The sequence below is a fragment of the Vigna unguiculata genome, chromosome 1 (assembly GCF_004118075.2).
Source record: "Vigna unguiculata cultivar IT97K-499-35 chromosome 1, ASM411807v1, whole genome shotgun sequence".
Lineage (NCBI taxonomy): Eukaryota > Viridiplantae > Streptophyta > Magnoliopsida > Fabales > Fabaceae > Vigna > Vigna unguiculata.
In genome coordinates, this window is record NC_040279.1 from 11,258,910 (window position 1) to 11,286,830 (window position 27,921).

Sequence of the window (27,921 nt, forward strand, 5' to 3'; positions counted from 1 at the left end):
TCTCTAATCACATGGTGGACTTAAGATCCACTGATGTGTGTTTTAATGCAAAGTGTGTGAAAGATGTCACATCAACTAGTGATGAAAATTTACACTATATAAATGAGATAATGTTCGAATATGTTTATAAATAATTAAATATTTTATGAATGAATATCTACTCCATTAAAAAATAATATTTTTAAAAATGATTTCAAAATTTATTTTTGTAAAAAACTTTAGAAATATATATTTATAAACTTTTAAGAAAAGTAAACTTATGAAAGATTTATCTATAAAAAACTGTTTTGACTAACTTTAATATGTTTCATATCGATAAAATGTCCATTCACTAACACAAAATAAGTCTATTAAATTAATTTACGTTTGACCAATAGATATAAAAAATGTACAGTGATATTTTTGTAAATAAATTGTCAAAATTACGTATTGGTTTTTATGTGCGACCCTTATGGGTCAGATATAAATTTTGTCTAAAAACATCCTAGCACACTCATTTTTCCTTTTTCCTAAAATACTCAAATACACTTATAGAAGAATTGAGTTTGCATGATAGTCATTGATGTGTGTCTAAAGGTTGTGTTTTTTGTCATTGAAGTTGGTTTTTCTTATCTTCTCCTTTATGTGTGGTTGTTTTAGCTTAAATGGTATGATCATAATTTTGTAAAATTCACTAAAAATATGTAGAAAATTATTTTGACTCAAATGTTTTTGTGATTACTTCTATTAGGTTGTATTCAAATGTAAAGTGTTCACATTTGACATATAGGTCCAAAATTTAGAGTTGTCAAGATTTGATAGTTAAAAACTTCAAATGGTCATAATTTTTGTTACGGACTTCAGACAGAGAAGCTCCAAAAATGAAAGTTGTTAGAAATGGAGATTAGAAGTTTGAAATTTTAAAAATTTCACCATTTACTATATGTTTTAGAATTTTTCATCTATTTTTCTATATTTTACATCTTTATTTGAGATACTCATACTACATAGAAAATTTTGAAAATTTTTGTGAAGTATTCTTGTATTATATATTAATTTTTAATGCATTCATAGGACTTAAATCTTAAATAAATATATAAAAAATAACCACAAATTTACGCATATTGCCTCTAAAATAAACATTAATTTACATATCGTATTTTAGCAAACATAATTTTACGTTTTACACAATTATTTCTGACATGTACCAGATGTAAAAAAATTTAAAAGAATAGACATAAAAGTTTTTTGTCTATGTTAGTGATTGAATTTTGAAAATATGAATGAATAATTAGTTGTCCATAAAATTAGATGGATATATTTTATTTAATAGTTTTTTTTTAAAATAAATAAATTGGATAAATTTACTTATGATGAATTATATATATATATATATATATATATATATATATATATATATATATATATATATATATATTAACTTAACAAATAGAACTTTTGAACTAAGTTGAATGCTTCTATTTTAATTTCAATCCACCTAAGTAACCTGATTTTCCTTTAAATGTGATAAACTAGATTTATTGTGCTATATCAGATTATCATATAAATTCACTTAGTTGTTCTTATTTTGTAACATATAGTTATTACACTATGTGATCACTGATCATGTTAATTAACTACACGTCAATGGTAATGATGAAGAATATATGTATTATTAAAAAGTGTCACAAATATAATGCTACCATCATTCGAACTTGAACCCTTACTAGTTACCTTCACTCTTTAAGAAAAAATAAAAAATAAAAAACGAAAAGAGAGAGAGATGAGGTGTGTGTATATAATCTGTTCAGTTATCTCTGTTTTTTCACCCATGGTAAACACTGCATCTGTATCAGACAAACTTGTCTTTAGGCATCAAACTTTGAAGATAAGAAATGTTTGCTCATGGATGGATGATTATAGTGATTGGATTGTAAATTGAGTCTTGTGGCATTTAAACTTAAAAGTTTGATTTTCGGGGAAAAATTAAGCTTAATTTTGACTTTTCTATTTAACAATAAATAAATATAAATTGTTAACTTCGAGACATCCATTTTTCTTCTATTTTATGTATCAACTAAAGTGTTTAAAATTTATTATTGGTTTTAAACAAATTTCATATTTTAGTAACTGTACTGAAAACTCATTGCTTTTAATAATCAATTTTAGTTTCTATGAATTTAGTTTTTAATAAATATTTTTATGTCGGAAGAAAAAGTTAAACAATATTCGAGACATACAATATAAATAATTCAAAAACAAAAAGATGGAAATATTAGACTAATTAACTAGAAAATCAATGTTCCTGGGTATGTGACTTAGAATTTTAGGGGGATATTGATTATAAAATACACGTTTAATATCTATATCTCACTAATCCTAACTATTCATATATTAAGCACACATTTGTTATAATTAAACATTCAGGCAAGTTTGAACTCTGTTTTCCAACTAAATAAACGAACTTAATAGTATTTAACGACTTAAGTTGGAATATTTTATTATTTCAATTTATTTATTCCCTTAGATTCTAAACACGACAAATAGCCCCTCAATGAGTAAAAACAAAATGGAATAAAATTATTCTCATAGATCATACTAACTTTCTTGAAGATTTGATAGACCCACCAAAATATTTACCCTAGGACACAATAATTTTACAAAGTCTAACCATCCATATATGCTAATTAGGTAAAAAAATCATCCTTCACATCTTCACATGTATGGTGTAAAGAGAATATCGGAAATTCTACACGTAAAATTGAATTAGATTTAAAATTTAATTTTTAATAATCAAATTCTTATATATGTTTTGGAGGGAACTATTTGAAAATAAATTTGAATTTTGAACTGAGTTTTTTATATTTTTTTCTTTTCTCATTTAAGAAAAAATAGAAAAATATTTTTTGAAAAAATAATTGTAAAAAATAACATAGTTCAAAATTTGATTCCTCAGTAACTAAATTTTGATTGAAAAAAAATGTTATTTGTGTAAATATTTGACATATTTTTTCATTTGGGTAAATTTTAAATTAAGGTGTGTTGTTTGAGTGAACAAATCCCTAAAACATGAGACTGGACATTAATGAGTGATTTAATAACAGATGATACGATCGGTCCAACAAACAAAAAATCTTAATATAATAGGGTTCACATGATTTTGAGAAGAGTAAGGTTTATTTGAGGGCTAAGTGAATTGTGTTCAACCAATTAAAGAATGCAAACTACGACATTTTAGTCAAATTCGACAAATTTTGAGCTCCTTGGACAATAATGAGAAAGCTCTCACTAAGCGGTTATGACGGAAAGACAAAGTCTACATGGTTAGTTTTAGGGATGTCAAAAAAATCCGTACCCGCGGGTATCCATGGATGAAACCCACAACGGGTAGGAAACGAATAATAAAAATGGATACCTGCTACCCGCGGGTATGGATATTTTTGATACCTGCATGTTAACGGGGCAGGTACGGGTATCATAATATTCGTACTCGTGGATACCTATACCCGTTAAACTTTAATTCACAAAAATACTCTTATATATATATATATATATATATTAGTAAAAAAACATTCTTAGTCTTCAATCAGTAATGGTGGTCGGATTCTTACCCCACATCGCAATAGATTACTTCCAGATACTATAGGGGCATTGATGTGTCTCCAAGACTGATTATAGACCAACATGGAAGGTAATGAAATTAACACTTTTACTTAGGTATTTTAATTAAGTGAGTGTTAGAAATTTTTAATGAACTTCCTATGTTTTCAGGCTCTTCTAGATTAAAATTGGACAACATGAAACTTTGTACAATGTTGCAAGATGTGGACATTGATGAAGTTAGTAATTTCTTTAATATTTCATTCAAAAATAAACTACAATATAAATTGTTAGTGATTTTTTATTTGTTTGTTTTTCAGGAATCAATAGGAGAAAGTGGGATTGTTGATCCAAACACTAATTAAAGAATTTCTATTGTGTTGAACGTCATTTTATGTTTACTTTTATAATTATTTGGACTTGTATGAAATTGATTTTATTTGAACTTTATTTCAAATTTATGACAGTGATGTGTTTTATTGTATTTTATTTTATTTAAATTTATGGTTAAATATTTGTTTTTTTAAATATTTTTGTAAATATTTGTGGGTATCCATGGATACCCGTGGATATAAAAAAAAAAGGTGGGTACCCGCATAACGAATACCCGACGAATATGGGTACGAGTACGGAGCAAATATTTATCTAGTAGGTAGGATACAGGGAAACTACTACCCGTACCTACCTGCCCCGTTGACATTAGTTCTATTACTTTTGTTAAGACAAAGATGCTTTTATTTTTTTTCATTTTACCACATTAATATCTATTTAGTCCTACTCTCAAGACATATATATTTTGGTATGAATAATTGTATTAGAGATCTCATATTAATTAGAGATTAAATGAATTTACAATTTATAAATTAATGCAAATATTATCTTATTAAATCTATAAATTAAATGAAAAGAATCTATAAATTAGATTATTCACTTGATATTGTGAATAATTTTTTTTTCGTTTAAGAGTTTATATTAAAGATAATTTAAATACATATATTTTTTTATCTTTTGATATATCTTTTAAAACTAAAATTGTGAAGAAATTCTAATCCAACGCCTAAGCAATATCCTGAAATTTCTAGAACTAACAATCTTCACGTGTTTTTCTGTTGTGGCTGAAGTACACTTGTATTCGAATTTGTTACTCAACATTTCTGTTTTTGCAAATTCATTTATTTTATTGTCCGAGTGCACTCCATTGTTGTCTATTGAAAATAAAATTGGAATCCTGATTTAACTAGAAAATTGGTTAACGGTTTTGAGTTCAGTTTAATTAAATCATATAGATTTAGATTATCATAGAACTCCCACAAAACAACAAAATCCGATGAAATTAGTAAAAAAAAAAATTCAATAAACGGTTTAAACCGGTCAATAAATATAATTAGCTCTTTTTGTTCTTTTTTGTCTAATTTTAAATTTACATTTCATATTGATATTAGACATAATTATGTGCATGTACTTCAAATGTAAAAACCGTACATAGTAAGTTCGATTTCAGTCATCTAAAATTTGAAAAAAGAAATATAATTTTAAGATTAACTCTTCAATTTAAAAATTAAAACCAAATTATTTTAAAGAACCAAAAAAAGGTTGTTTTAAATTTGACTACCAGAATTGTAATCACTTAAATTTGAAAAATAAAAAATATATTTAAACTTTTTATCAATATCAATTTGACCACAATTTGACCACAATTTAACTACAATTCCATATTGAAACTTAAGGGTGTGTTATTGTGAAGAAATGAATTTAGAGAGTGTGAAAATGAATTTGTGTAGATTAGAGTAGATGAATATTTGTATTTTTTTTTTATGTAGTTAGAGGGTAAAATGAGTGGATTTGAAAATGAATTTGTGAAAGTTAGTTAGTGATTTGAATGATGTGCTAGATAAAATAAAAAATTATAATAGATAAAATTTGAAGATTACTAAAATACCCTTAATGATAAAAATATATGAAATGATTTTTGGATTAGTTAAAAATATTAAATTTTGAAAACTATTACTTATACATTTTAATCAACAAATTAATAAACAATAAACAGATAAATTATATTAAATTATTATTATTTTTATAATAATTACTATTATTTAAAATGGTTATTATTAATTTATATATATATATATATATATATTATTTTTATTATTTATTGTTATATTTAATTACTATATATAATATATAATATTTATTATTATTATTTAATTATATATATATCTACTATTTAATATATTTATATTATATATATTTAATTATTATTATTAGTTATTATACATATTTATATATTTTTTATATTAATTATTATATATATATATATATATAATAAAATTATTATTAGTTTATTATTGGTTAAATTATACTTTTAGTCCCCATTTTCGTAGCAAAATTTGAATTTGGTCCCTCAATTAATTTTTATCTCAATTTGGTCCCTATTTTGGGAAATTTGACTCAATCAAGTCCGTTAGTGGTGAAGTAACGGTGTTAAATGGGTGCCACGTGTCAGCTTCTGGATTTTTTGAATTTTTTTTTATTTTTATTTTTTTTTTATTTTTTATTAATTTTTTAAAATTTTTAAAAAAATTAAATTTTTACCACATGTCAAGCTGACATAGTGCCACGTGGCAGTGACAGTGCCACGTGTCACTATTTGGGAGGTGTCATTTTCTCATTCTCAATTTAGTCCCTGTATTTTATCTTTTGTCTCAATTTAGACCCAATTTTTGTAAAAATTATGCAATTTCGTCCCCCTCCAAATTGAAACAAAAATTATAAAATGTTATACAAATATTTTTATTAAATTTGATTTTTTTATTCAAATTGATATTTTTATTATATATTTTCAATAAAACCAAGTTTCTTTAAATTTGTTTCACATTAAATTTTACTTAAAATTGTTTTCAAATTTTAAATTTATTTGTTTTTTATTGTTACATAAACTAGTTAATTTTTCTTAAATTATATAATTGTTATTTTTATACTAACTAAAATATTTGTATAGAAATTATTGAATTTTACACATTTTAAAAATATGCAATTATTTAAAATATAAATTCAAATAAAAAACAATATTAAAGTATAATGTAATAAAATATCAATATAATTTAGGAATTTTTTTATTAACATTATTTTCTATTAACAACTTTAAAACAATTTTAAATAAAGTTTAACGTAAAATATAAATTAAAATAAACTTAATCTTGTTAAAAATATTTACTTGAAATATCAATTTTGATAGAAATATTTGTGCATATTTATATAGAAATTAAATTTGGTTTCAATTTGGAGAGGGACAAAATTGCACAATTTTTACAAAAATTGGGACTAAATTGAGACAAAAAATAAAATACAGGGACCAAATTGAGGATGAGAAAATGACAACTCCCAAATAGTGACACGTGACACTGTCACTGCCACGTGGCACGATGTCTGCTTGACACGTGGCAAAATTTTAATTTTTTAAAAAAAGTTAAAAAAATTAATAAAAATTCAAAAAAAAATAAAAAAAATTCAAAAAATCCAGAAGTTGACACGTGGCACCCCATTTAACACCGTTACTCCACCACTAACAGAAAGGACTTGATTGGATCAAATTTCCCAAAATAGGGACCAGATTGAAATAAAAATTAATTGAGGGACCAAATTCAAATTTTGCTACGAAAATGGGGACTAAAAGTATAATTTAACCTTTATTATTTATGTATTAATAACGGGTGTTCTCTCACTTTCACAGATTTCACACAACACACACCAATACCGATTAACCAATCGCTTTGTCACTCTCACACACACCACAACTTCACACAACACACACAACACCAGTTAGCTAACTGATGCTCTCTCACTCTCACACACTCCACACAACACATACCACAACTACACATAACACACACTAGTACTAGTTAGCTATCTGGTGTTCTCTCACTCTTACACACTACATAACACACACCACAACTAGACACACCAACACTTGTTAGCTAACCCGTGCTCTCTCACTCTCATACACTCCGCACAACACACACCACACACCACACACCACACACTCTTTACGGTTTAAATTTGTTAGGTTCTTCTGATAGACTTAGTAAAAAGAGACTACGATATTTTGATATCCAAATTTTTTACATTTATCCTATATATTTTATTTCATTTTTTATCATTTGTATGGTTCTTACTCTTGAGAAGTAAATTTTGAGTCTAATTTTTTCTTACAAAATTAACTTGTAAGGTGAGGTTTGTCCCCACTTATATATTGTAAATTAACTTTATTTTTAATCGATGCAAGACTTTTAACATACTTTCCCCATGTTGAGGAATATACATAATGAGCGCGAGACTACACATTAATGGATGATCCGATAAACGTTCCATAGTGGATGAAATAATAACCCAACAAACAAAAAACTTCATTAGAATAAACTCTAACCTATGACTTTGAAAATATTTAAAAAAATAGATTTTAAGCTTAACTCATTCTTACAACACCGTATTGTAAGATATAATTTCCACCTACTTATGTATTATAAATTGACTTTATTTATAGTTGACATGACACTTCCAAATAGGGATGGCAATTAGGACCTGGCCCGCAGGCCCGCAGAAAAAACGCGGGACGGGCCAGAATAGTGAGCCGCAGGCTCACGCGGGCTCAGCCCGCATAGGCCCGCGGCCCGCGCGGGCCGGCCCGCAAGCCTGCATAAAATTGAAAAAAAAAAACTTGCACTTGTGTATATTAATTACTTCTTTTATGGACTCTTGCATTAACATTTCAAATTCTTGTATAACTGAAAAAGACAAGTATTATGTAATTTTTAATGTGCTAAAATTTAAAGAATACATTGTGTATGTCATAGTATGAATATGATGAAAATGTTGAATTATCAATTTATCATCTAATTCCCCAAAGTCTTTACTTAATTTTGTGAACTTCTTAAAGTTTTCCAATTTTTAAACATTGAAAGTTTTATCATAAAAAAATAAAAAAAAAATAAAAAAAAACGGGGGGCGGCTCGCGGGCCGGCGGCCAACGTATATGCGGGGCGGGCTAGAGTATGCGGCCCGCATAAAATATGCGGGGTGGGGCGGGCCGGCCCGCGGTGTGCGGGCCTTATGCGGGACGGGCCTAAACAGGGCGGACCGGCCCGCATTGCCACCCCTACTTCCAAACACTTACATAAGTATATATATTGATTTTAACAATTACATTATTCTTAAAAGTGATGATAGATAAAATATCAAAAACATCATTTGTTTAAAAGAGTCGATAACAAATCTAAGATATATGAATATGATGAATCTCAAGAACATAACAGAAAGAGCCGATATCAAACCTAAGAAACATAGATTCATTGAGTATTTAGTGATACACTTTAAAGAATTATATTTTTATAGTCTTTTAAGATACAAAATCTAAGCTATTTTATGAAACAACAATAGGACTTGGGCGAATCCAAGTTGGTATTTTAAAAAGATTGATGAATGGTAGTATGTGGGTATGAAAAGGAAAGTGGATAGTGAAATTGAAATAGTAATGGTGAGTGTGATGGCTAGAAAGACACTCAATTTGACCTTGGAGGAACAACAATGATGAGTGAAGCTCAAGTTTCTAAGTCCAGCTCATTTCTCAAAACGTGATTTCCTTAGCTTAATCAATTGGGACGTTTCATATTCTTTCATCCTTTTCTCTTTATTTTATTTTATTTTATTTATTTATTTTATTCAATTGATTGGTTGTCGGTTTCTTAAATACCCATGTCACACTTTGACTATTCATGGACAACACAAGTTAACGCAGCTGGCAAAGGAATAATAATCCATATAAAACACCTTTTCCTAAATTCTGGTTTAGACAATTTCCCTTAGTTATTTTGTAAAATAAAATAAAAAAATCAGACGGATATTAATACAAATTAAAATTAGTTTATGAATAGGTAATTTATAAAGCTTCCCTAATATATTATTTTAATCTATTTTTAATTTATTGAGAAACTTATGTTTTTTTCTAAAATCCCTTAAAATATATCTAAACATAGGTAGAACGAAGGCTATATTTTTTTTGTTAAGAACCTAACATCTAATTTTTTTTTATCAATAATAGAAAATATATCAGTAAAATAATAGGATGTTCTAACCCAAAATATTTATTTATTTACAAAAGATAAAAAATATTAATAAATAAAAAATTGTATAAATTCTATCCTCTACATAATCAATTCATTATAAATTAAAATCTCCATATTGCATTATATGTTTCTGTTGCCATTCATCAATACCCAACATTTTGAATACCTTTTTCTACTAAACGGTAAATTTTGTATCAATTTAATTATCTATTTTATGACTTTCATTTATTATTTAATAAAATTCACGTGAATTTTATTCAATAATATAATTATTTTATAAATGTTAAGATGAAAAGTATAATATTAAATAGTATTTAATATTTCTATTTAACACGGGAATTTTTCATTAAAAAATTGTATCAATCCCATTTATTTAATTTTTTAAAGAATCATATAACTTACGAGTTAAATAAATTTTAAAAACCATGAAATACACCGTTTTCACATCATTAATTTATTATTATTATTATTATTATTATTATTGACCCTATTTTTCATCGCATCTATTTCTCTTCTTATCATTATATCATGTAACTCGTCTGTACAACCGCAAAATGGGGTTTAGATTCATCATTTCCTATTCATTAAGTTTCGTGGCATAAAATGTATAACAATAAGTGCTTCTTTTAATAAAAGAAAAGAATATAAAATTTTTAAATTAGCTTAATCATAAATTCAAACTAAGTCATGAATAATTTAATTGGTAAAAAAATCATACATTTGTTTTTTGTAAATGTTTTATCTTTAATACATGTATAATTTAATTTTAGTTTATGGAAAATTTAGTAATTATTTTTTTCTTTTTCTTTCTCTTTTAAAAATATTTTATAAGAGAATCATGTCTAAACATGCTAGAAATAGATTTATGAACATAAGTTTAGTGAAAACCGTTGATGATTTATTGCATGGACTCTATAAATAAACAGAATTTGTACATATCTTGTACAAGTGTATGTTTAATTTATGAGAAAAAAAGTTAAAAATATAAACAAAGAGTAAAAATAAAATGGATAGAAAATTTGATACATTTCAGTTTTCAATATCTATTTTTTCTTTTAATCTACAATTGCTTCCTGTGTTTTGGTTTCATTTTTTATTTTCACTTTTAATATATAATCTATCATTTTCTTTTAATTTGTTTCCCCTTTTAAAGATTGTTCAACATAGAGTGAAAATAATTATTCATATAAGAATAAGATGATTAAGAATTTTATTATATAGCTCACTTTTTCTTTTCTCCCAAAACACAATGCAATTAGTCATTCTCACATTTTTTTTCCCATTCTTTCACGTTTCAAACTACGGAAAAAATGTGGAAGTTTTCTTTTCTGATTGATGTGTTACAAACATATCGTAAGAGTCTATAACACCAGTGAGACAAACAGCCTTTTTCTCATTTTTTGCATGCATCCCATTTGTTTGATTAAATGCCTAGACAATTTGGAAAATGAGCAAAGTAGTCTCATCACCCCATCACAGTTGGTCCTGTTTTTCCAAAAAGTCTTAGTGCACATTTGTTGCCGTTTGGATAAATGATAGGAAAGATAGATTCTTGCACTTGTCTCTCACTCTAGCAATTAACCTTCCCTTTCACCCCGGACCCCACCAATACATTTGCACAATGAGTCAATTTTGATAACATAGGGGTCTAGGACCCACATGTATTATATCACCTCCTAGGTCACCATTTATAAATGATCAGTGTTGCAGAAACCCAAATGCTCAATGTTCTCCGTAGAGAGAGTGTTTGCACAGAGCTTAGAGATGGGCCACCGCTGCTGCAGCAAACAGAAGATCAAAAGAGGACTATGGTCTCCTGAAGAAGATGAAAAGCTTCTCAGATATATCAACACTCATGGACATAAAAGTTGGAGTTCTGTGCCAAAATATGCAGGCAAGAATTTACTTTCTTCTTGTCTGTGTTGTTTTTGTGATGATGAACAGATAAAAGATGATGTTGTGGTTTTGCTGATTATGTGCAGGATTGCAGAGATGTGGCAAGAGTTGCAGGTTGAGATGGATTAATTATCTTAGGCCGGATCTCAAGAGGGGTTCCTTCACTGCTGAAGAAGAGCAGATCATAATTGATATTCATAGAATTCTTGGAAACAGGTAAAGGAGATAAATTTCAAGCACAGAAAGTATGAGAATAAAAGTAGTAAAAGGGGAACAGCAACCTTAATAGACCAAAAAGAAATGTATTATATGAGAGCAGTATTGTTTGTTTTATAAGGTTTAGCACACAACTAAGATTAAGGAACTTCTACCTCTTTTGATATCCACTTAATCTAATCAACTCTACAAATCTTTGTCAAATTTTTCTTCATCCTCTCTCATGTTAAGTTTTATCAGAAGATTACATTTAAATTGTTCTTGATAGAAGTTAAAAGAATAAGACATGCTTATGTGTATGCGAAAAGAGAAAAATACAATGAGTTATAACACGATTCATCGTACATACAGAAGAGAAAGTAGATAATTCAGTGCAAGGGCTTGCATATTCATCAATGCATGTGTTATTGGTATGCTGCAGATGGGCACAGATTGCTAAACACCTACCAGGAAGAACAGACAACGAGGTCAAGAATTTCTGGAACTCATGCATAAAAAAGAAGCTCATTTCTCAAGGGTTAGATCCACAAACCCACAATCTTCTATCTTCTCATAGAAGAAGCTCAGCATCTACCATCTCCAATATGCATAAAAAATCCAATTCCATCTTCATTATGAGTTCACACACACCAAATGCACCAGTGGAAACTACTTTTCAAACCTTTTCTTCATTACCTAAACCTCCACCAAACATTGTTCAAACTCCCTCTACCATTGTTACATCTGAATATCAAACATCAGCTATTGTTTCAAATAAATTCTCGTCAGATTTGCCTTATGATCTGTTAGTCAACAACGGCTCCAACATTTGTTCACCTTCATATATGAACCCCACTGCAGTTGAATTGTCGAACAATGAAAACATTGCCAATTGGGTTTCAAGAGTAAATGTTGATGATTTCAGCGGTCAAACACTTGAAGAGGTAACACAAGTGCAGGTGCAGCAAGAGAAGGACAAGATCTGTGAGGATACTGTAACTGATGTGAGAGAAGCTAACAAGGACAATCTTGAAAGAAGTGTTTCTTTCGAGAGTTCTAACTTTGATTTTGGGTTGCTGGAGAGTGTACTTTCCTCCGAATTTATCTCTCATGATCTTAGTTGTATGGATGAACTTGCATGGAACTTTTAGACCATACTTCAAATATTTTCATCGTTTATGTATATTACAAAGCAATTAGTTTTGTTCGCACATATGAGTATGATATGAATATATATATGGTAATCTCGCGTAGACTGAGACTAGTTGGAAGAAAGAAGAATGAAATTGCATGGCATAAAATTTGAAAAATGGTTTGAGGTGGTAGAGGAATGGGGTTTTGAGTCTTGTGGTTGTTGCTTGTGGTTTCTTGTTAAAAACTTAACCTACCCAGAAGAAAGCATTCTTAATGGAAATCGTGGTTCTTACGTCCCTTATTTGTTTAACTATTTAATCATAGTTTCAATCGTTGAATATCAAGAGTAATGGATATCTTGAGACTTAAGTATTACAGTCAATTTGTAGTTACCCAAATTACTATAATTACTGATTAATTGATGGGTTCATTTTAGGTGATATTTTAATGCAGTTTTTTTCGAAGATTTTGTATATAGTATCTGTTTCAATCCAAAATATTTCTAAAAATATGGTACTAATTTTCCATTATAAATACCTTTCAAACATCAATTAATTAATCCTTTTAATATTCCACTATGTACAAGTATATATAAAATCTTTAAGAAATCATAACCACATCAAAGTTTTATTTTGCTAGATGAAATGGACTACATGAATCATGCAACGTAATTCAAAACGGTTAAAAGTCACAATTTTAGAAGAATTGTTTAGCGTGAAATCTCTCCTAAGAATATTTTGAGAAGTGATAGGTTGACACCCACATTTGACCACTTTTTTTACCATCTTCATAGATTACAAGTTAATTTGTCTTGAATTACAAGTTAATTTTAAAGTGGTAAAAAAATAGTCAAATATGGGTGTTAACCTATCATTTCTCGAATATCTTACATTATACTTTTGACTTTTCTTCTCTTGTTTTCAGAGACTAAAATTCATACCATCTGCGCATTTTGTTTCATCTTTTGTGTATATGTCCAAAGCATCATAAATCTTTTTCTATCATTTTTTCATCAATAGATGCTACACTAATATTTTCTTCCATATTTTGTTCTTTTATATATGACTATATATATTCATCTTAATATTTTCAGTTTTGTGACCAATTTTATCTCATATTGTCCCTTTAAAGTTGAATATCACTACCATGTAAAGTATAACCGTTTGGCCATAAAACTTGTTGATAAGTGTAATAGATCCCTTACAATTATAAGTAATCCAATGCTTTATTTCATTCAAGTGACGTGACTTGTATCTTGGTATCTGGTATGCCATCCTCATTAATTTATCAACCATATATAATATGAAAATTATGTTTTGATAAAGTTTTATTAACAAATTTTTAAAAAAGTACACGTATCAATACTTTAATAAATGAAATAAAAGTTTGATATAACTTAGAAAGAGAAAAAAAAATGTTTGGTGTGTGTTAAAAAACAAACTTTGTCAAACTTTGTTAAAAAAAGTTTGTCAGAGGATCATAATCCTATTATATAATTGATTTCATATATTTAAGCTTAGAACACTTTTTCATTCATGTTTACTTTTAAATTATATTTCATCTATTAAAATTATTAAAATTGGAATGCATGTATACCAAGAATTAAGTTAAGAGTTACGCATTGAATTTCTTAAAATCTTTTTTAATATCTAATACTATATACAATTGTGAACTAACAAATGACAACTTCTTGAATATTTTAATATTTCTGAACCATTTGCATTCAAAATTTACTTTCTACTACGTGTCAACTTTTCATAATTTTGAAGATTAAAAAATAAATAAAAAAGAAATCACTCTCACACTATTTTGTTCTCACACTCCGTGTCCCGCACACAATATCATCCTCTTTCAAACTTCTCTCTCTTTCTCAAACTCTTCAGCTTCTTCATCTCTCTCTGAATCACTCACACACAACACCATGACGAACACCACATCTCCAGCTTCATCTCTCTCTTTCTCACTCACACAGAACACCATCTTTCTCATTTTACATATGTCCTCACCTTTTTTACGAGACTTCATCTCTGTCTTTCTGACTCAAACATTCAGATATACTTAAGTGACTTTTCTTTCTGATTTCAGTTTTTCTTTAGTTGAATGAAATGAGTAGAATATGGGTCAGGGGCAAGAATGAGAATGGTATGTAAAGTATTTACTTTTACTCAACTATCGGTTATTTTCAACATTCTCAATGAAAAAAAATCATCTTTTTGGTTCTTGCTTTTATCTGACCGATTTTTGCGTTGAACCAAACTTTGTTCTGGTCTAAATGGTTGAAATGAAAAGGTCGAAGACAGGTAAGACTCTCAAACAGTGGAAGCTTTGAACAAGGTTTGATTTTTTTGGTTGCAGAATGACAACGGTATGTAAAATATTTATTTTTACTCAACTTTCGGTTATTTTCATCCTTCTGAATGAAAAATAAATAATCTTTTTGGTTCTTTTCTGTTGGATCTCGAGTTTTGATCTCGATTTTGCTCTTAGATCTACTTTGTATTTGTTTTATTTTTGTGTTGCATTGATGTTTTGCTCTCAGAATCATGAGCAACGTGAAAAACACAAAAAAGGTAACAACTTTTCTGGGACTTTTCGTTCTTCTACCATATTTAACTAATCTTCTTTGTTGTATTTCTCTGCTAGAGGGATGTTTTGCTCTCAAATCTACTTTGCTCTCAGAATCATGTCCATCGTGAAGAACGCCAAAAAGGTAACAACTTTTTTGCGATTTTTCGTTCTTCTACCATATTTAACTAATCTCTTTTGTTGTATTTCTCTATTTGATGGATGTTTTGCTCTGAGATCTACTTTGTATTTCTTTTATTTTTGTTTTGCATTGATGTTTTGCTTTGAGATTCATGAGCACCGTGAATAACACAGAAAAGGTAACAACTTTTCTACGATTTTTCGTTCTTTACCATATTTAACTTCTTTTATTTGTTATATTTATCTGTTCGATGGATGCTTTACTCTCAGATCTACTATTTTTTGTTGTATTTCTGTGTTGGATCGATGTTTTGCTCTAAGATTCATGAGTACCGTGAAGAACACAAAAAAAATATCATCTTTTCTGTGATTTTTCTAACTGTGCGTTGCACATCTCATAATCATGAGCACCGTGAAAAACACCAAAAAGGTAACAACTATTCTTCTTCTCTGCTATTTTCTTTCCGTCTACCATATTTAACTACTTTTCTTTGTTGTATTTCTTTGTTTGATGGATGTTTTGCTCTCATATGCATGAACACTGTGAAGAACACCAAAAAGATAACAACTTTTTTTCTTCTCTACTATTTTGTTCTTCTACCGTATTTAACTACTTTTCTTAGTAGTAGTTATCTGTTGGATAGATGTTTTGCTTTCAGATTCATGAACACAATGAAGAACACAAAAAAGGTAACAACTTTTTTTGCTTCTATGTGATTTTTTTATTCTACCATATTTAATTACTTTTCTTTTCTTTGAAGTATTTCTATGTTGGATGAATATTTTGCTCTCAGATTCATGAACACCATGAAGAACACAAAAAAGTTAACAACTTTTCTTCTCTTCTGTAATTTTTTGTTCTTCTACCATATTTAACTACCTTTCTTATTTGTTGTATTTTTTTTTGTTGGATGGATATTTTGCTCTCATATTCATGAACAGGGTGAAGAACACCAAAAAGGTAACAACTTTTTTTCTTCTCTACGATTTTTTGTTCTTCTACAATATTCAACTATTGTTCTTACTTTGTAGTATTACTCTGTTAGATAAATGTTTTGCTCTTAGATTCATGAACATAAAAAATGTAACAACTTTTTTGCTTCTCTGTGATTTTTTGTTCTTCTACCATATTTAAACACTTTTCTTTGTAGTTTTTCTCTATTGGATGGATGTTTTCTTGTGAGATTCATGAACACGGTAAAGAACACCAAAAAGGTAACAACTTCTCTTCTTCTCTTTGATTTTTTTTTCTTCTACCATATTTAACTACTTTTATTTGTAGTATTTGTCTGTTATACCAAGGTTTTTCTTTGAGATTTATTAACTAATTGAAGAACACCAAAAAAGGTCAATGCTTTTCTTCTTCTATCTTATCTTTTCTTCTTCTACCATATGTAATATGTAAGACCCGTGAAATTAATTAACTATATAATTAATTAATTAATAAATGTGAGTAGAAAGAGCCTTTATGGCATTAATTGTTGTTTGGTGTGACGTGGAAAAGTACTAGCTCAAGTGGTTGAGAGTACTTTGATTTGTGTGAAAGGACTTGGGTTTGAGTCCTATGTGTGCCAATTATGTGTTGTATGGTTTATTTATTATTTTGTTTTGGTAATGAAATTGTGAATGGTGAGTGATAGTATAATCATAAGAGTATAATGGTTATCACAAAATGTGATTTGGCATAGTGGTTATGCTTTGTTCTTATGAGTCGAAGGTCATGGGTTCAAACCTTAATGGGCATAGAGTAAGCTTTATTTTTTCTAACTATTAATTGTGGTAGGAATGTGGAAAGGTAGAGAGAACCTAGCAGAATGGGGCAGCCAAGAGGGTTGGGAAAAACCATCAGTGTAAGGTGAGGTTTTGGGTGTGTAAAGGGCTGAACTGAGAGGGAGTGTCCTTTGTGATATAATGTGTGTTATGATTTTGGAACATTGTGATTTTAAATTGAATTCTATTGGATGTGAAACTCGTAACATGTATGATATGATTGGAAAATCTGGTTGGTTTGATTTTGGATGCAAAGTCTTTCATACATTATATGAGAGGGATGAGGGTTTTACACTTGAATGGGCAATACTGATTTAATTTCGAGGGTTGAGACCCCAAGTGGTTATATAACATGTTTGATGGTTGCTATGCATTGTTTTATGCTTGGTAATGTGGGAAATATCGAATTGGTATGGTTGTGATTTGGTTGGCATTGTTTTGGGTGGTCTATGTGCGTGAAACAGAGGCAAACTCTATAACTTTCGCCCAAGCAAGTCCATCTCGCCTAAGCGAAAGTTGCAGAATCAAGTTAGGGTTGTTTGTCTCGTGGAACTCGCTCAGGCGAGCAGGGTCAGAATTGGGCGACTTGGTCTCTCGCTTAGGCGAGAGTGGCTTGCCCAAGCGAGATCGTGACGTGACCTATGCGTTCTGAGCGCGATTTCTCGTCTAGGAGAGGGGTTTTGGGGTTTTGGGTGACGGACACTCTCACCTAGGCGAGAGTGGCTCGCTTGAGCAAGTTATCGAATTGCAGTGGTGATGTTTTTGTCTAAACCTCGTCTAGGCGAGGTCTGTGTGTTGTTTTGGGCGAAGGTGTGACTCGCCCAAGCGAGAGAATCTCGCCTAAGCGAGATAACATGATGTGGTCACTGTTTTAAGCTCGCTCAGGCGAGGTGAGCTAGCCTAAGCGAGGCTGAGGGCTTAGCTTGGGCGAGCGTACCTAGCTTAAGCGATTTTATGCGAGTTAATATGTTTACATGTGCTTTTTTGTGTGATTTGGCTGTTTTATCTTCAGTATAGGATGTATATGCATGTGGTGTGGTGTTTGGGCTTGAAGGACTAAGTCCAATAGGGGTCTGGGATGTGCTTGATGGTTGGACACATGATGGGCATGGAACTGGTTGAGTTCCCGTCGGCTACTAATGGGCGAGGAGTCCTTAGTATGGTGATTGCCTGTGTCGGGCGCACGATGGGCAAGGAACTGTTATGTTCCCGTCGGCTACCATTGGGCGAGGAGTCCATAGTATGGTGATTGCGTGCGTGCTAGGGTCCAAGTATGAGACTTGGATGTTTTACTACAGACGAGGAGTCTCCTCGTCTGTAGGGCAGGACTATGAGCGAGATATGCTCATAGGGTTGGACCACAAATGAGTCAGTTTCGTGAGAGCACAAGGAAGTCCCAAGGCCTAGTACATGTATATGACTCATGAAGGACTATGAGGTCATGGTTGGGTTATTTGAAAAGTATGAGAATTTTAGTTATGTTATTTTGGGTTGGGAAACATATGTATATTCATGTTTTGTTTATTTATATTGTGCATAGCTCACCCTTTCTGTGTGTGTGTGTGGCGATGATCGGATAACTTGTTATCCGGGAGCAGATGATGTGACAGGTGGGCCAGGAGATGCTTAGACTCGTAGCGAGGGCTAGCAGGGGATATTTTTGTATATATATATATATGTTTATTATTTTAGCTTTGAGAATATTATGTAACCCTGTCGGGAGCCATTGACTTTTATTTCAGTTTATGAATTATGGACTCCTGGTTTTATGGCTATATATATATATATATATATATATATATATATATATATATATTAAAGTTTTAAATTTCCGGTGTTTTGGGAAATAGTTTATATTAAATGTGGAATTTATTTTATTTCGAATTTTATTTATTTAATATCAGTAATATTCCTTAGGGATGTTACATAATATCTAACTCATTTTCTTTGTAATATTTAACTGTTAGATCAAGTTTTTTTTGTCAGATTCATTAATTGATTAAGGCAAGGATATCCGTGAAGATTTTCTGTGAAATGGTTCAATGAACTCATTGAACAATAGAAAAAATGTGAAACATATTGAATCAATAGTTATCTGTAAGAGGACTTAGATTTTTTTAATCCTGTTTGATCAATAATTATCTTTCAAAAATCTCTTATTTTGTTATTAAAAGAGTTCATTGACAATCTTTCATTTTTAAAACTTCATTCATTTTTTTCTTTAATTAACATAGTGCAGTAACAATCTTCAATCTTCATAGTTGTATTTTTGAACATTATCAAGATATATTTTTTATATTCAATTAGTTTATCATATGAAATTATTTAATATATAATATTGAATGACTGTAATATATTGATAACAATCATTAATAATCTTTCATTTTTAAAACTTCATTCTATTTTTTTGTCTTTTTTTCCAAATTTTCTTCCTCACAAACCACACCTGCAATGTTTTTTTGGAAAGATGAATATGGTGGGTGTCTAAGAAGAATAAGGGAGCCAAAAGGTGTTTGTTGAAGCTGCGAAACTATGTCCAAGACATTAACGCAATTATTAAGAAAAAAGAGCACACAGGCCTATATGGGAAAATTTAATCTTGATGGAACATTTATGTTTGACAGAGGTCATAAGAGCCCACAAATTAATACGAAAAATTTAATCTTTGGGTAGAACATTTATGTTTGACAAAGGTTGGAAATGGCGTGATGGGAGAAGGCATGCATTGGAAGATACAACATTCATTTAATGTAGTGAGGAAGTGTCATATCCAGTGGCGGAACTTGGACCAAAATTTTAGGGGGGCCAAATTATATTTTTTATACATAAATTATTTTTTTATATTAAAAAAAATTATTTCCTCACATTATTTTCTCTATTAAAAACAAGCACATATGATAATAGAATCCAAAAAAATATGATAATATATATATATATATATATATATATATATATATATATATATATATATATATATATATATATATATATATATATATATATATATATATATATATATATATATATATATATATATATATATATGAAAGTGTAACATAAAGTTTATTATCAACAATCATATATTAAAAACAACAAAAGTTACTATAGGTAACTTTTAAAAACTTGAATAATTGAATCAGAAATGAAGTTTGTTTTAATATCTCTTGCAATATAGATTATCATAGTCCTTGCTATAAAAAATTTTAAAACCTATTAAAAAACACTCAAAAAAAGATAAAACATGTTGATGACAATCAACTCAATGTCAATTAGACTTCAATCTAACAATGAAAACATTTGAGTTAGGTCGTCCTCTTGGTTTTTTACTAAAAAGATAGTATGATAAACAATATGCAATATCTTTTAATAGCAAATACCGAATACTTTAACCATGAAGGAAATAAGCTAAACCATGTGTGTTGATATCTTCTTGGATAACCATCTTTACTAGACAACGGATAGTTTTCTAGATGCATTTGATATGGATCCCATTTTAGATAAGTCCTTCGTACCTCATCAATTTGGTTTGGTAGGTATTGCCAAGTTTGAGGACGTTTACCTGGATCACGTTCTAAAGCATTTTCAAATTCATTATATGTAACTCTAGGAACTTTAGAAAGTTGTTTTTCATTTTCTTCAATTTTTGGATTATCGTGAAGTTTTTCAAGTTTAGATGATGTAAATGCATTTTTTTCATTTTCATCACAAACATTCCTCTTGTAAAAAGAATCAATTCTTCTACTTTTTATCATAATTTTCTAATAGAAATTTGTCACCTCTCACCTATTTAGGAAAAGATAAATTATGAATATCCCAAATTAAATCTCAAAACTAAGACTCAATATATTAAGAAAATTAACACCTTGTAAATAATTAGCTTCCCTTATCTTAAAGTAGATTCCTAATATTGTTCTTTCCTTATATAACTTCAAAAGCTAAAATAGTTCTATCTACACAAAGAGAGTTTGATCAACAATTAGAGCATGATTTTATGATCAGAAAGATATGCCTAGAGCGTAGAAAAGCCACATACAAGAGGAAAACATATTTTTTTCGAAAAAAAGGGTAAAAAATGAACTTACTCAAAAGAAATAATTGTTCGGTCCAAAATGTTCCTTAACTCCTCAATTTTGTTATGTTGCCGTTTGATTTTGAAAATGATAAGAGATTGATAATAAAAATTGGAATAGAAAGAAATATATATATATATATATATATATATATATATATATATATATATATGTATATATATATATAAAAGAAAAAAAAACCTTAGGGGAGCCGTGGCTCCCCTCTGTCAAGCTTAAGTTCTGCCCCTGGTCATATAAAAAAAAAAAATAATTGGTGGTCTTCATAATTAATGTTTTGAAGTAAGTATCATAAGATGACATTCACTACTAGAAAATAATGTTTTAGCGATCGAAATTAGCGACTGAAAAATATAGGTTGCTATCTGCTACCGAAATAGCCACTGAATGATTTTTGTTGCAATCTGTGACCAATATAGCAAAAAAATATTATTATACTTACATAAATTTAATCAGCGACTGAAATAGCAACCTTAACATATAATTGCTACAATTTAGTCGCTAAATCGGTGGTTATATTTCTACAAATGAACGTAGACTTTTTAGCAACCACATTATCGACCGAATAAATTTTTCATTAGTGACCGATATCATAGTGGTTGCTAAATACATTTTTTATGACGAGTAGCGACTGAAAAGTATTGGTCGCTAACTAAAATGTTTTTAATGCATGAATCAGTGACCAAAAGTATAGTGATCGCTAAATTTGTATAATTTTGTAGTTAACGACCGAAAATTTGATGGTCGCTAAATATTTATTATATGGTAATTAGCGACTGAAAATTATTTGGTCGCTGAATATAGTGTTTTTAACGTATCAATTTGTGACCGATATGCGGTGGTCGCTAAATGTTGAACACATCACTTAGCGACGAAATTGTTTTGGTCGCTAAATTCAATATTTTTAAAATTGCATTAGATGTGTGTGTTTAGAGTTTGAGATTTAAGGGTTAGGGTTTTAAGACTTAGGGTTAGGGTTTATGGTTAAATGTTATATTAAGATTCAAAAATTTAATGGTTGCTAAATGTTTATTGTTTTTAGTTGAAATATAAAATTTAATATTTAATTGTGTCACTAAACATTGACATGTAAAATAATATTAGTTACGAGCTAGTTTGTCATTGATTTTCTTTTTCATACAATAGGTATTGACAATTTCAAATTTAATACACTACAAGAATGTATTAAATTAGCTGCGATGTTAAAGCATAAGTTAGTTTTTGGACGCTTTTAAGAGTGGGTCTCACGACTCTAATTCTATTTCAAAATGTTTACATGCTTTAGATTGGGTTAAGCTCACTTTAAACCCATTCTAATGTATTTCAACAATTAAAAAATATAAAATTTTAGGTAAAGATTATACAATATTAAAACAAGTTGATTTTAGAGTGGGTCAAACTCACTCTAAGCCCACTCTACTGTATATGAACGATTACAAAAATATAAATGTTAAAATCGGCTTAACTCAAATAGATGAAAAAAGTATGAAAATATAGAATGAACTAAACCCACGCTACAACCAACACAAATATATATATTAAATTTAAATATTAAATAACTAAGTGAAATGTCATGTTTGGAATTCAAAACAATTTTTTATTATATAATTATAGTGTAGTATCAGATGAGCCCACACTTATGTTTTATAATAGATTTTTTAATTAAAGAGACTGTAAGTTTGATCGAGACAAAATAAAATAATTTTAATAGAAAATTTTTCGTGTTCCATATAACTCTGACGATTTAAAAAAAAAAAAGTGAGAGGAATGTAAAGTTAAATCCCCCCTAAACACTTTGAAATTTTCGTTTTCCCTCTCTACTTCGCCATTTCCCGTTTCTTTTCCTAGAGTGCAAAATTGTTTTCTAATCAAAACGAATAAGATTAGTCTAAACCTTATGTAATAAAAGAGACAATATCCTTATCTATAATAATTTATGTTTCACTCAACCATATATCTAAAATTATAGTTATTGGTTACACCATAGTTGATCTCTATTTTTTTTTCTTGGATATCTTATGCATTATTCATGAGAACTCCTTTGTGAATAATATGTATATGGCTAATGATAGGCTTTACTTTCCTCTTCATATATATATATATATATATATATATATATATATATATATATATATATATATATATATATATATATATATATATAAAATAATACTATTTTCAAATTTTAAAAAGAATAATTATTATTTTAAAAGATTTATGGGTACTGTAATTGTAACGTCCCATTTAATCAACAAACATAATTAACGGAAACGTCGCACAAAGGTAACATAACATCGTAGTCCTGGAGTTTTAAACTTAACTCCTTACAACTCAAGGCACACTACGGTGCCACAAGAAAACAAGTTATAAAGTTTAAAAGGAACATAAAGAAATCTAAAAGTCAGACTGGTACATGGGCCATAACCCTAAAGAAAAGCCCAACAAGAAAATGAAGTCCAGCCCAAGTAGACTATGCAGTAGAATCATCTCTCCCCTGTTGACCATGAGTACCTCTCGCATCTGCTCCCATCAATAAATTGATGATCATCGCAAAAGTAGAAGAATAACATACAAGACATTCAAACAAGAAAAGGGTAAGCTAGAGCCAAAAAGATTTCATCAATGCAATCAGATATACTTTCACAGTCTAATATACATAAATCATCCAAACATGTTATGACCTTCCAAATCAATACACTAAGACTCAACTCGACTCATCCGGATACGTATAACTCGATCGGATTCAGCGGATGCTTGCACTTATGGTGGATACCTTTGCTCACCCCGAGCTATGTGTTACAAGTGTTACAATGAATCAAATTCCCCCACACACAAGGTTAGCCCTTAATGGGTTTCAGGCCTCCTGCTACTCTCACCACAAGAGTCAGTCTGCTCTAAGTGAGACTAACTTACTCCTTAGAGTGTCAGGATGCAATCCTTACCTTGAATCCTTACCAAGTTATATAGATGAGGCACCACCATGGACACCCACTAATAGGGGCCATGGAATTACGTCCCGACCACTGAGGCACGACCCTGAAATCCCACCTAGAGATTTCCAAGGAATTACGCACTGACACAGACCAAGCATACCAGACCAATCAAGAAAGATGTATCACACACATACATATACATCACATACCAGCTCTTTATAATTCACCCCTTTCATTTCTTTCCCATGGTTCCATACCTATTCATTACACTCAAACCATAGTTGTGGAATCTTATCTCATGCCAATACCATGCCACTCTAACACCAACCATCTCATTTGTTTCACATGCTGAGATCATACAATCATATCAATCCAATTTGTAACCACAACTTATATCATGCACATCATTTCGTAGGTCTCATGCATTATATAAGGTACATCATAAACCAAACATTTCATTGAAATCGCATGCCAAGATTTATCCAAGTTCATCATTCACAATCCATGAATCACATCACTCATGCAAATTCATTCATCACATACTTTATAAATGCATACCAAGACATACATATATCACAAAATAGTATTCATCCCAAATAAATGTGTGCCAACATTTAAGTACCTGCAATTCCATACAATCAAGCACGACCCACAACCATAATTCTTACACCAAAATTCCTAAGAAAATTTATTATCACAAAACCAAAATCATTGCAGTAATGCGTGACACATTTCTCAAGCTACAGACATCTAATCGACGATCCAACCAGTCAAACCATAAAATAGCATGCTATGAACCAAATGTCAAAATTTGAGCTCAATCCAACGGTTAATGAGTTGGGAAATTCAATTTTACTAAAACTGTGCATACCAAAAAAACACACAATCGCCCAGCGACCAAAGGCACTCGCCCAACGACTGTGCGACACATCCAGCAACGAGAAATAACGTCAGATATCACAGTTTCATGAACCTTTGAACCTCTAACTCAGAAATATACCAAAAACTAACGTTTTTTCCAATCTCTTCTCATATTTCACAAAACATTATTCGTATAAAACAGAAATAACAGGAAACCCTAGCTTCCCTTACCTGGGAAGGTTTTAACAGAGGATTCTGACACCACAATAGTGAGTACAGTAGCTCCAAGAACAATTTAGGGAGCTGGAAAACAGTGGAACCATTCAAAATGGGTTACCAAGGTGAACCCTAGTTAGACTCAAGACTACAAAGCTGAAAACAAAGAAGACACGGGGGGAAATTACTTACGTGAGCAAAAACAATGGAGTTGCGTGAGCTCGAAGAGGGAAATGCCCAAACCCTAGCAGATCTTCTGTTAGAAGGGAAAGAGGGTAAGAGCACTGTCTTTGCAAAGTGTGGCAAAATGAGGGGTTAGACTGCCTTAGGGGCTTTGGACACCCTATGGGCCAGCCCTAGGCCCAACTAATTTGGGGCAACCCTTTTTAAATTAGGGCAGAAATAAAAAAAGGGTTTTACAGTAATTTAAGTTACACCATTCCAAATCTATTTAATTTAAAAATAACAAACACCGGATTTAAAATAATTTAATTCTATCGAGCTCATATTTCTAACTTGTTTTTACAAACTAGGCAGAGAGACTCAATTTGGATATCTAATAGTTTAATAGTGTATGATGTGTTTGGATGAGATAATTTAAGAGAATAATTTATTTATTTAGAGAATTTCAAATTTTTTAAAGGAAAATGACAAGTTTGGATAAAGAAATTAAAAAGAAAATTGAAATTGAAGAATTTTAAGGACGCATTTTATATAAAAAATAGTAGAATATGAAATTCCCCAAAAAATTAAGGAATTCCCTCAATTCGAAGATTGAGCCGAGTCGGAATAGGTCAAAGTTCAAGCCGAGTCAGTTCGGACTAGAGGTCGACATGAGTCGGTTCGAGCCCTAAGTCGAGTCAAGTCGGTCCGTGCCCTAGGTCGAGCCGAGTCGATCTAGACTGAATGTTTAAACCAATTTACCCTAGTTGAAAGTTGAGTCGAGTCAAATTAGGCTAAATCGATTTGAATCGACCAAGGTCAAATTAATTCAAATCGGTCAAGGTCAAATCAATTCATATTGGCCCAAGTTGAATCAGTTGAGGTTGAATAAGCTCGAGTCAACTTAAACCAAAAGTCGAGACAAGTAGTCTCAAATTGAAGTTCGAGCTAAGTTAAGTTAGACTCAATGGTGTAGTTGGATTCACCATAAAATGGAAATTAAATTGTTTTATCCAAACAAGAAAATTGAAATTTAAGATATTTAGCCATAAATATTTTTTTCCATCTTATTTAATTTCTAAGACTTAGTTTTAGTAAGGTTTTATTTTAGTAGTTAAAATTGGTCGAATGATTTTGAAAGTTTGTTTTTATTAACAATGATAAATATTAAAATAAATAATTAAGGTAAAATATTTAATATTAAATAATAACATTCTATTTATTATTTAGTTTTAGTTTTAATTAGTAATTACAAAATATTAAATAATCAATTACTACATGTGTATTTTTTGATTAATTTTCAAATTGTATTTTTTCTACGAATACTTATTATTAATTTATTCCAATAATTAAATTTTGGTCGAATAGAATTGGAAACTATTTTTTTTGTTACTATATTATTGAATACTTAAATTTATAGTCATTATTATTTAGAGATAAAAATGACTAATTTTAAAAAGAAAGTACATTCTCTCTGAAATTTTAGTTTCCCTCTCCCATGCCACGCAAGCTTTCACTTCTATTTTCCCAAATTTTCTTTCCTCCAAGTACATTCTGTTTCGCCAAACCCTTCTCCTCCAAACCCCTCTCCTTTAACTTTTGTTCTTCGTTGTCAATCATCTTTGACCAAGCATTCATCTTCACTATTGCCATATCCCCTTTTTGCCACCTGCTAGTACTCGACGTAGCCATATGAAGGATCCAAGTGTTATGGTTTGCAAAAGAAAAAGTGCATTTTGCAAGATTGTTATTAACAAGTGTCTCATTTTTGCAATCCGAGAGGAGCTATAAAAAGTTTTAGGAGTTGAAAGCCTGGAGATTCAACTACAGAAAAGGAGCTCTTTTAACTATTGCATGCTCAAAGTGCCCTAGAAACAACTTAGTCCTTCAATAATTTGGGTAACTTCTCAAAATCCTTGGAATTTATTGATAAAGTTGTTCTTGTTTTCTCTCTAGATTGCACTAAGTTAACTTTTCCTTTTCTTTTAGTTTTATAAATATACTTTTTGTTTTTGTGTCTGAATAGTTATAGTATAGTCTTAAAAAGAATGAATAAATACGTATTACTTTTGTTCTTGCATTGGATTTGTTGAACCAACATTTCTTTAACTTGGTGTTAACTTTGAAAAGGCCTTTCTCATTAGAATGATCTAACTTTATTTGTTGAAACAATAAGCTTTATTTATTGTAGGAGGCAACAAACGTTTTTAGTGTTATTAAAAGACAAAGTGAACTTCTTTTAGATTTTTAAACCTTCGACTC

The 27,921-nt window shown here is 29.8% G+C and overlaps 1 protein-coding gene across 1 annotated transcript; it reads left to right on the plus strand.

Moving 5' to 3' along the window:
• Positions 1–11,406: 11,406 nt before the first annotated feature.
• Positions 11,407–12,972, plus strand: LOC114194740 (transcription factor MYB86). Its single transcript, XM_028085124.1, has 3 exons — positions 11,407–11,592; positions 11,681–11,810; positions 12,232–12,972. Exons 1-3 carry the CDS (start codon positions 11,424–11,426, stop codon positions 12,938–12,940), a joined length of 1,008 nt encoding a protein of 335 aa, XP_027940925.1. The 5' UTR covers positions 11,407–11,423; the 3' UTR covers positions 12,941–12,972.
• The last annotated feature ends 14,949 nt before the right edge of the window (positions 12,973–27,921 follow it).

What these genes read in the sequence shown, in the direction of transcription:
- LOC114194740 (XM_028085124.1), top strand. Translation starts at nt 11,424, where the DNA reads ATGTTCTCCGTAGAGAGAGTGTTTGCACAGAGCTTAGAGATGGGCCAC. An exon ending in TTCTGTGCCAAAATATGCAG is followed by an intron (nt 11,593 to 11,680) that starts GCAAGAATTTAC and finishes GATTATGTGCAG; the next exon opens with GATTGCAGAGATGTGGCAAG. An exon ending in CATAGAATTCTTGGAAACAG is followed by an intron (nt 11,811 to 12,231) that starts GTAAAGGAGATA and finishes GGTATGCTGCAG; the next exon opens with ATGGGCACAGATTGCTAAAC.